The sequence below is a fragment of the Sminthopsis crassicaudata genome, chromosome 3 (genome assembly GCF_048593235.1).
Source record: "Sminthopsis crassicaudata isolate SCR6 chromosome 3, ASM4859323v1, whole genome shotgun sequence".
In the NCBI taxonomy this organism is placed as follows: domain Eukaryota; kingdom Metazoa; phylum Chordata; class Mammalia; order Dasyuromorphia; family Dasyuridae; genus Sminthopsis; species Sminthopsis crassicaudata.
In genome coordinates this window covers 513,187,425-513,198,301 of record NC_133619.1, presented here as the reverse complement: position 1 = coordinate 513,198,301, position 10,877 = coordinate 513,187,425, and the positions used below count along the sequence as shown (strand labels likewise).

Below are 10,877 nucleotides of genomic sequence, written 5' to 3'. Positions count from 1 at the left end.
AGGAGGGAGAATTGAGGAGGAAGAGCATTCCAGGAATAAGGGAATACCAAGGAAAAAACATTGAGTCACAGCATGGAGTGTCTTGAGTTTATGGATTGAGGGGATAGGGGTGGGTATTATAACCTGTGTTCGTACTTGTGCCTTAGGGAGATCATTTCTGTAGCTGATCTTAATATCACCATTATCCACAAGGATGCAGCTACTGGATCTAGAGCCAAGCACCGTGGAGAATGAAGTCAAATGGGCCTTAGGAAGCTTTGCCAACAGTCACGCTGGTGGAGGTGACAGAATTCTAGGTGGGCTATTTAAAGGTCTAAGATGACGCTGTTAAATATGCCAGAAGACCTGGAAATCTCAGCAGTGGCCACTGGATTGGGAAAGGTCTGTTCCCATCCCAGTTTATAAGGGCAATGTGAACGTTCAAACAGCTCATTTCACATGCCAGCAAGGCTATGCTTAAGGTTCTGCAAACTAAGCTCAGAAACACATGAACCAAGAATAACCAGAATGCTGGTTTTTAGAGGCAGCAGACCCCGAGACCAGATGGCCAGCATTTGCTATATTATGGAGAAAAAAGCGAGGGGTTCCCTTGGGCAGCTTGGGGGCCACGTGGGCCTAGAGTCCAAATCTGGCCCCTGACACTATGATCCTGGACAAATTACTTTACCTTTTTTACTTCAGTTCCCTCATTTATAATGAGCTGTAGAAGGAAATGGAAAGCCACAATGGCTGTCTTTGTCAGCAAGAGCTCAAGGGGTAACTAAATCAAGACCCAGTTTAATAAGGGAATTCCAGAAAAACTTCTACTTTTCTGAGTACAATAAAATATGGCAGAGCACAAGAGTGCATGTTTCCTGTGTGGGTCAAGAGTTAAGGCCAAACATGGAGTAACAGATTGGTTAAGATTGGAAAAGGAGTACAAAATATCATCCCCTTATTTGACTTATACGCAGAATACATCATATAAAACAACAGGCTAACCCAAGTCAGAATTAAGACCGCTGGAAGAAATATCAACCATCTTAGATATGCAGATGATGCCACTGATGGGAGAAAGTGAAATTAAGAAGCCTCTCTCTTCAACATGAGATGCTTCAGACTAGTATGATCTTGTGATGAAGAGAGCTATCTACACCCAGATAGGACTGTGGGAACTGAATGTGGATTTTATTTTCTTCATTTTTTCTGGTTTGATTTTATTCTTCTATACAGTAAGATAATTGTATAAATATGTATACATATATTAGATTTAACATATATTTCTACTTGCAGTCAGGAGAAGGTGGGAGAAGGGGGGGAAGACTGGAACACGAGGTTTTGCAAGGGTTAATGTCGCAGAATTATCCATGCATGTTTTGAAAAATAAAAAGCTTTAATTAAAAAAAAGAAAAAGAAAAAAAATTAAGAAGCCTCTTGATGGGGGTTAAAGAGGAGAGTGTCAAAGCTGGCCCGAAGTTTAACACAAAATTAAAAAGGTGGGGCAGCTAGGGGTCGAAGTAGATAGAGCAACAGTCCCGAAGTCAGCAAGACCCAAGTTCAAATCTGCTGACCTGAAGACACTTAACACTTCCTAGCTGTGTGACCTTGTGCAAGTCACTTAACCCCAATTGCCTCAGCAAAAAACAACAAAATAAATAAGGTCTTGGCAACTGGTTCCAACATTTCCTGGCAAGCAGTGGTTGTTTGTTCTTCGTTCTCAAAGAGGGCCACGAAATCAGGTGATGCTGTGACATAGTTCTTACGTGTAACTAGGAAAAATATCATTTTTTGAAACTAAGTTCCAAATTCTCTCCCTTCCCTCTATGAAAAGGCAAGCTGCAATTCAATGTTACACATTTGTAGTCATGGAAAATATTTTAAGTCAGAAATAAACCACCCCCCCAAAAAAAAAACTGAAGAAAAATAATTTTCAATCTATAATCATCAATTTTTTCTGTAGGGATAGTATTTTTCTTTCTAAGTTTTTTTTAAGAGTCGTCTTGGATCACTATATTGCTGAGTTTTTATTCACAGCTGATCATCTCACAATATGGATAGCACTTTCACAGTACATTTCATTTTACCTAAGCTCTTGGAAATCCAAGTCTTTCTGAGCAAATTGTGTTCAACATTTCTTACAGCACAAGTCTTCCATTACAATCACATGCATTTTGTTTAGCCATTCATTCCCTTCTATTTCTTTTAGGATAGACATATTGCTAGGTAAAAATTTTATAGTTCTTTGGGCAGTTACAAATTGTTCTATTGCAAAATAGTTGACTCAATTTCAACAGTATATTAATGTCTTATTTTTCCCATATCCCCTTGTTATTTTTACTATCCCATTAGATACGTGTATGGGGTAGGGCCTCAGAATTATTTTAATTCAGTTCTCCAATCAGTAAATTAGCCTTTTTCATCCGGCTACATCTACTTGTCTTAAAAACTGTTTACATTTTATCAGGCCTTTATCAGAAACTTCTAGTTTTTGCTGTATTCCTCAATCCTAAACCTCCATTTATGATTTTCATCCTTGCCCTCAAATTCTTAACTTGACCTGTTCCGATTTATCCACTTCCCCTTTTTTATAGGGCAAGGTAGATTTTTATACATAATCTGAATGTTATTCCTTCTGAGCCTTTTCTCATGAGCAAGACCCACTGGCTCCCTTTCCCCTCCATTGTAAATGCTTCCTTTTGCCTTTTATGAGATAATTTACCCCATTCTATGACCCTTTCTTCTAGTACATTCCCATTTCTCACTCCATTGTTAACCAAATAACTAGGTATCACATCCTTTTCTCTCATATTGTGTTGCCCTATGTGAACAAACTGTTGAAAACGCTAGAATGGGCTATTTGACAAATTTGTCATTATCTTTATTCTAGCAAAACTAACTTGATTCAGGTAGAAAAAAATTTCTGACATTTCTTTTCCCTTCATATTCAACACACCTGTGGCCATTTACATGTGCTTTATTTAATTGTCCTATGAGAAAGTTCACCAACAGCTGACATTCCTACACAAGAAAATTAAGTCCAGGTGTGTTTTCTCCTTGAGCTGGGAGTTTGATTTTGGTTATAACATTCTTGAGGTGATTTGTAATAAGAACTTTCAACCTTTATAGCTGTTAAAGGCACATGAGACAGTTATTTTCCTAACCCCATGAAATATTTAAAAGAAGAAATGAGTGTTGGTGACTTTGTCCAATTTGCCCACATTTTGAAAAATGCAATATAACTAGGATGTTTGTTTTAAAAAAGATTTTATTAAAGATCTTTACAGAAGAGCTTCGGGCACACCATTCACAGAGTCCTTGAAACCAAAATAAGACAAAAGTTAGATCAAAGCAAGATAAACTAGAAATTGGTGTTATCTTTGGAGAGCTAAGAAAAGGAAAGTCTGTTAGTTTGTGATCTCCACAACACCTCTAACATCTGTCCCCTTCATTTCCACTATTATCAATCCACCAGAGGTCCCACCACAAGAATTTGTGCACAAATCTAATCATATCACTAGCCTGCTTAAGCTTCAGTTGCCTTACTCCTTATCAAATCAAGTTCGAACTCTTGCTTGGCATTCCAGGATCTCTACCATTCTTCAATTATGGGTCTAACTCAAGTGGCTTTTGAGTTTTGCCTTTAAAGGATGTCTTTCAATATACTCCTCTCAACAAGAATCTATCTTGTACCACACTGTTTTTTTCCTACTCATATGTATTTGTCTGAATGACCACCACCCCACCAGACAGCAAAACAGACTTTTAAAAAAGTCTGGTATTTATAAGTTCCCTCACTTCCATTTTGAAGTCTTGATTTATACCATTTCTCCAAGATGCTTAAATCAATTTAATCTTTACCAATATCCTAGTAGCCATTTCTGAAACCTAACATTTAGTAATAAATTTCCTCCTTAACTATTCCACACTAGCTCCTGACTGGAGGCAGGGAGGGACTATTATCGTTTTTGTTTTTCAAATAGATGAGGAAACTGAGGCAGAGGGGAAAAAAGCTTGAATTAGAACCTCAGACTGGTAGTCTATTCTAGGATAAAAGTTGTAATATATTCTAAGTGACAGACAGCTACAAAGGAAATCTGGGCTAGACATCATGTCTGGCAGTTGGATTGGGTGACCTTGATCCTCCAAATCTGGACCATGTCTATTGAAGTACTATTAATCACAAATTCCTCTGGGAAAACATTAAACCAAATGACTTGAAAACCAGAGAGGACCTAACTTCCTAGGAAGGGCGATTCCTAGGAAGGACCAAAGCCAGGTCAGTGGTGATTTGGAAACCAGACCTTTTTGACCAAAGGATTTTCCACAAACCAAACTGCCTCCCTCAAATATCTGAAGGATTAGAAAAAGGAGACATGTTTGTATAGCTCCAAAGAATTAGGATAACTGGTTGAAAATAAAAGGAAAAGCTGAGGATTTTCAACTGAACATTTATTAAGTATTTATTATATGCAAGACAGAGAGAAGTAAAAGGTGTTAACAAAGTTTTCAATACAGTGTGGTTAAGAGAGACATGCATACAAATATCCACTGATACAGAAAGAACAGCATAAGAATAAGAGGACAGGTCTATCGAAAAAAGTTAAGACTTTCATTGTGGGGACAGGAAGAATCAGTCACAACTTGAGCAAATACATAAGGAAAGGAAGAAAACTAGACAAGCGACAGTTCACTCTGACAGAAATAGAAGAGATGAAAAGTGCGCTCCATTTGAGAACTTCTGAACAATCAGAAATGCCCCCAAATGGTAGCGACTCACTGCGGGAGTTAGAACGTATCACGAGACATGCAAGCAGAAGGACAGCAAAGTGGGGAAGGCAGAGGGAATGTGGTGCCAGATAAGTCACTTCCTCTCCAAGTCTATCCCTTGCTTTCTTTATAACTTGGGGTCACCTCTCAGATCTCTCTTGGTCCCTTTTCATGCCTCGGACAGTCTTTACCATCTAATAAAGTTAAGAGCTACATTTCTCAGCAGTCCCACTTGTCACTAGCTGAGTATTAAGAGTTGAGATGCTTCAAATTTCCCAAAGCCTCAAATGGACTAAGTCCCTACCCTACCTCCTTCACAGGGCTAAGGTGTGGATTCAAAAGCAATGGACCATAAATCCATTAAAAAATTGGGTTTTTCAGTAGATTAGGCAAAAGAACCTCTTGGGTCCTTGCCAACTAAGGATACTTATTTCACAGGAAAAGGCCCTGGCAGAAGTCTCTGCATGGGCACCAAACAGACACACACGTTCACCCTTATACCAAACACTTCCTAGCTAATTGCTTTGACCCCGGTACAGCTGGGCAGACTGACCTGTTACGCAGTGGGCACGGGCTGGGGCATAGCTGGTTGCTCTGCCTTCCCACTCTTCTGCTCTGAGATGGGGGTAGTAGGAAGAATCTCATCCTTGGGCTCTACGATGCTCACATGGTCAGGCAGGGGCTTCTTAGGGCCAATCTTGCCACTTGGGTCCCAGGGCAACATGATTTTGACTTTAATTCCCAATACACCTGAATGGCACCAAGGTTAAATATGAAGTGGTTTCATTTACGGAGCCTGACACAAAGATCTGACAGAATCTAGTAACTTTCTGGGACAGAAAAACTCTTTTGGCCCCTTCTCAGACAAATGCCTCTAGGTCAACCACAGAGAAGACACTTTTGCAAAGGCCCCACGTGCAGTGACAAAGAACATGCCAGTGCCGGGGGACTCAGAGCAGGATGTGTCCTTTCTGACTCGTCATCTTGTCATCACTGAAGGGGATTCCCGCAGCCTTCGGGTACTCCGGACGTCAGGGGCTGGGCTGCTGGTCCAGGCTCCCAACCCAGCCACTTCCCTTCCTGAATTCACTTCCTGAGAGCATAAGCTATCTGAGGCAACACCAGGTTGCACCCAAGCTTTTGCAGCGGCTCACCCTGTCTGAGGAGGACGTGGCGCACAGCTGTGTCGACATAGTAGTTGACGGGGTCTCCGCTGTGGATCATCAGGCCGTCCACAAACTTCATGGACTTGGCCCTCTGGCCTCGGAGCTTACCGGAAACCACCACCTCGCATCCCTTTGCTCCACTCTCCATAATGAAGCGGAGAACACCATAGCAGGCCCTTTGGGAAGAGAGGGAACAGAAATGCCATCACCTAATAGTATGCTATTTGGGGGTGTGTGGAAAGGATGATGGGCCCAGGAAGGAGCCAAATACCAGAGAACCTCATACTTTTTATTCAACTTAAAAATTTAACTTCCTTTAGATGATCATTAGAAAAGTAACTGATTCCCTTAAGACAAAATGCTTGAGATTCAAGCTAATTGCAAGAAATAACTCTATATATTACTATATTATATATAAAATAATATAACTCTTTATATATTACTATATTGCCGGTGCTGGAAGATCTTAGGTCATCTGGCACATCTTATAGAGCTGATAAATAGCACCTAGGTCTTTTGGGCACCCACAATGCCAAGTTGTCTCCAATTAATGCTATCAGGCCAAATGAAGGGTAGAACACTGCTGATGAGGGCTCCGCAATAGTTTATAATTGTCACTAAGGCACTAGGAGTCCAGCTATAGAAAGCTGGAGATTATAGCTGATAAAGAAGTCAAAGAGCCTCAAACAAATAATAGCTCCCTAAACTATGGCGTTTGCTCCCAAGAGCCCCTATAAGGCAGGTTGTAAAAATATGAATAAGTTCCAGCAGACCGAGAAACTCACCTACGCACGGCGAGACCTCCTAGGAGTTTGTAGCGCAGGGACTCGGCCTGAGCAATAGCACAAAGGCCTCTGGTGGCCACCTTCTCAGCATACAGCTTTAAAAGAAATACAACAATGACTTTGTTGAGGCCTAGCACAAGACAAGGTTGTTTTCATTTGTGATGTTACATGTCATGATATAGTAAATTCTAAATTTAAATTTTAAATTCTAAAATTTAACTAGAGATGGCCATAAACTTAAAACCACCGGACAAACACCAAAACAAAATGGCCAAGTTCCATGCTGCTTCTTCCTCTAGGAATAAGGAACCAAAGCTCTCGCCACTCCAGGGAGCGTCTAACAACTCTTTAAGGAAACGATCATACTGAGCTGCAAAAGGCCAAGACCTTCAAAGTATTTTCCGTACCTCAGTTATTTGGATGACAGAAGCTACCCCCCTTTTCATACATTTGAAGTAAAGTGTCCCAAACTTCTCCAGACCATTTCCCTCACTTGTTCATGTGTTTATCTTCTATGACTTGTCCAGGTGAGACGGTACTCACCTCTACGCTGCCTTCAGGGAAGCCAAACCTCTTCTGAACGACAGCTGTCAGTTCACGAATGCGGCGGCCCTTCTCCCCAAGGACATTCTGAGTCCTGAAAGTGGAGGCAAAAATCACTGGAAGAAGCACTCATGGAACAGTTCGGCAGCTCTCAGGTGCCTAAGAAAAGCTTGCGTTTTATTTTCTCCAGGTACACATGGGTAAAAAGGCAAAGGGAAGGTGACACACAACTGCTTGTTAGCCCTATCCACAAATGGACTGCTTCTCTTCAGAGATGATTTCCAATTACCGGCAGGGTTGAGATAAAGTAGATGATTATTTGAAGGAATTCACTCCTAAGCAGGGATTTCTGAAGTCTATTCTATTACACAGGATGCCACAAAGTCTTTTGAGCTCTAGTAGGTTAAGACTTTTGGGACACCCTGTGTTATCTGGGGCACCCGAAGCCGCCGTGCTTTCCTACATATGCACAGTAGAGAGGAGAACATCAATTCCTAATCTCTATGTGTTGTCTATACCAACCCCGTCATGACCAGTAAGAATCCACTAGAACATGGGACACAGGGGTTCTGGCCTACAAAAATCCCATTTGAAGTCAATCCATCCTACAATACTTAAAACAGCTTGTATGGATTAGAGCACATCCTAAAGAATAAATTATGTCTCATAGTTGAAATATAAGTTACAATATCTGCTAGGAAGACTATTATTAAAAAAATAAACTGATGATAGTCTTGTAAATGAACCTTGTTTAAGGCCAATTTCAGCTGGTGTCCTGTTTAATACACAGCTGGCAAGCAAGCACCTCCACTAAATGGTCAGACTTTTAGAGTCAAGCAAGGACTTCCTTACCTGGTGGCCAAAATGATGATTTCTGTTCTGGTCGGGGTAACGCGCACTTCCACCCCAGAATAGCCATCCTCGGCCAGTTCCCTGGTGAGGAACTCATTCAGCTCGGCTTTGAAGATGCCATCGGCTACAAACTAAGTATAAGAGAAAAGGGCCTGTATTGATATAATGCTACACGAATTACCTCTGCTGACTTAAGTGTATCAACCCTTCTCAGACAAATGCCTCTAGATCTTCTTTAGGAAGTTACTTTGAGCCAGGAGTCCGAAATCTGGTCTGCAGAACGCAGCAGAATAGAGCACCTGAACAAAGAGCCCTTCCTGTCAGACTCGTCATCGTATCTTCACCGAAGGGTTTTTCTTAAGTCGCACTTGTTTTTTTTTTTTTTTTAAAACACTAAGTGATTGACAAACACCCTATTTAATTCTTATAACAAGCCCTTTAAGGTAAGAGCTGCTACCATACACTTGTTTGATCAGACCCAAAAACAAAGTATCCCGTCTGTGATAGACTACATGCACCACACCACCAGAACTAGTTCAACCTGGACCAGAAGTGGCTGAACAAGCCACAAGCCAGAGTAAAGGATTGGGTTATAAGCTGAAGTGGAGAGTGTTCAAGTCAGACTTGGAATTTACCTCTCAATTTAAATGACCAATCCCACCACACCATCTTCAAGTGTCAGTAGCCAATGAGCAAGGGCTGTGCAAAACCTCATGATGAACTGCTCTAAGGAGAGTCAAAAGTGAGGGAGGCTTAGTCTCTCCTGACCCATGGAACTCACTACCTTTCCCACATAATATGGGGGTTACAAAAAACGCAGTCACGATGAAATTAACAAAGACAACTAAACAAAACAAAGTTGTATTTTTAAAATACAACGAATTTTACAGATAAGGATGACTAGATAATAAAAAACAACATTCTTTTTTTTGGTATCTGCAGCCCACGTATGGTTGCAATCCAATGTGCTCTGCTAATTTTTTCCAAAATACTTTGTCATTCAATTTACTACGAGATCTATTGTCAGCAATTTACAAATCACCTTCACTGAAACCGCTTTCAGTCAGACTTCACTGTGGCACTGGAAAAGAATTTTGGGTTAGGCCCATTTCACTTGAGGTTTTCAGCCGCGTCCACTTCTTTCTCCCCAGTTGTGAACTTCCTTGGCAAAGAGATGGGTATTTCACCATTTCTTTTCCTAGCTCATTTCACAGATGAGGAAACCGAGGCACACTACCCACAACGAGCTCCCCGTGAGGTACGAGGACATGCCTTAGTTATTGTTAGTTACAAGGACTAAGCTGCGGGTTAAGTGGTCCCAGGGCTCTGAAGGTCCCACTACCTTCATGCTACACTCACCCAGCCCCCCAACAACCAACAACCGCCTTCTCCCAAAGCACTGTACAATGCTGGCCACTATAATTACGTCATTAGAGAAGGCAGCATTCCGGGGCACACACTGCAGTAATAACCTTTAGAGACGGGATGGACAACAGAGGCCCGGGCTGCCTCGTAGAGCGCTCCTAACACAACCTGTAGAAGCTGAATCGAGCGGGCGAAGCTCCACGGGCAGCAGCGCCGGCACGCCGCGGGCTCGCTCCTTTCCCTCAGAAGAGCGTATTTAAATGCCCGGCGTCCGCCCGGGAAGCTCCCGCCCCGAGGAGGCCCCAGAGAGGCACTGGTGGGGGGAGAGCAAGGCCCGGGGCGGGCTAGAGCTGCATACAGCCTTAGGGAGGCGTGCAGGCCTCCCGGCCCCCAGCCCCGCCGCCACCGCCCGGCCCACGCAGCCCAAGCCGCCGAAGGAGACTCGGCCTCCGGCCGCTCCTCGGGACGGCCCGCCCCGCGGCGCCCCACAGGCGAGCCGGGCCCCGGCCAGCGTGGGCCCGGCCCCGCCACCAGAGCCCAGAGGGGAACATGGAGTCAGCAGAGCGGGAGCTTCAATCCACCGCCATCCTCTTCCGCCGAGACTCCCTGTGCCGCCCAAGCAAGCCCAGGACTTGTGGACGGGAGGCCATTCCTCCCAGGGCAACCCATGCGGTCCTGCAATCCCTCCCCGGCGCCCAGGAGCTCCCGGAGCCTCACCTTCCTCTTCTTGGAGATCTGCACCGCCATCTTGCACCGACAGGAAAGGGAGAGCTGAACAGAGGAAGTGACTATAAAGCCGAGGGGGAGGAGAGTCAGTCACTGCGCAAGTGCAATGCGCAGCGGCAGTGAAATTTTTGTCAATTTCCCAGCGCGCGGACTTATGGGAAATGTAGTTTTTTTTCTTTAAAAGAAATACCTGGAAAGAGGAGGGAGAGTTAATTAACCCACAAATTAAGCCATTAGACTTTTATTGAATGCCTATTATGTGCCAGTCCCTGCCCTCAAAAAGCTCACTTTCTTAATGGGAGGTTGGCCTGGGACCTTCCATTGGCCAATCAATGAGAGCCATTGTGATTTGGAATTAAGGCATGGTTCTTTTTCTATTATTATTATTATTATTTTTAAATTTCTTTCTTTTTTATTGAAGCTTTTTATTTTAAAACATATGCAAGGATAATTTTTCAATGTTGATCCTTGAAACAACCTTGTTAGCCTTAATTTCTCCTCCTCCCCACCCCCTCTCCTAGATGGCAAGTAATCGGTCAAACATGGTAAAAATATATGTTAATCCCATACAGACATATGTATTTATACAATTATCCTGATGCCCAAGAAGAATCATATCAAAAAGGGTAAAAATGAGAAAGAAAATAACATTCAAGCAAACAATAGGGTGAAAATGCTATGTTGTGCTCCACAC

The 10,877-nt window shown here is 42.7% G+C and overlaps 1 protein-coding gene and 2 non-coding genes across 3 annotated transcripts; all 3 read right to left on the bottom strand.

Moving 5' to 3' along the window:
- Positions 1-3,226: 3,226 nt before the first annotated feature.
- Positions 3,227-10,291, bottom strand: RPS3 (ribosomal protein S3). Its single transcript, XM_074304091.1, has 7 exons — positions 10,175-10,291; positions 8,093-8,223; positions 7,241-7,334; positions 6,698-6,792; positions 5,901-6,088; positions 5,300-5,496; positions 3,227-3,293 (listed from the first exon to the last, which is right to left on the bottom strand). Exons 1-6 carry the CDS (start codon positions 10,202-10,204, stop codon positions 5,303-5,305), a joined length of 732 nt encoding a protein of 243 aa, XP_074160192.1. The 5' UTR covers positions 10,205-10,291; the 3' UTR covers positions 3,227-3,293; positions 5,300-5,302.
- On the bottom strand, positions 5,602-5,745 carry LOC141565226 (small nucleolar RNA SNORD15). Its single transcript, XR_012488905.1, has one exon. It is a non-coding gene; the product is annotated as a small nucleolar RNA SNORD15 (small nucleolar RNA).
- On the bottom strand, positions 8,298-8,441 carry LOC141565227 (small nucleolar RNA SNORD15). Its single transcript, XR_012488906.1, has one exon. It is a non-coding gene; the product is annotated as a small nucleolar RNA SNORD15 (small nucleolar RNA).
- Positions 10,292-10,877: the final 586 nt, after the last annotated feature.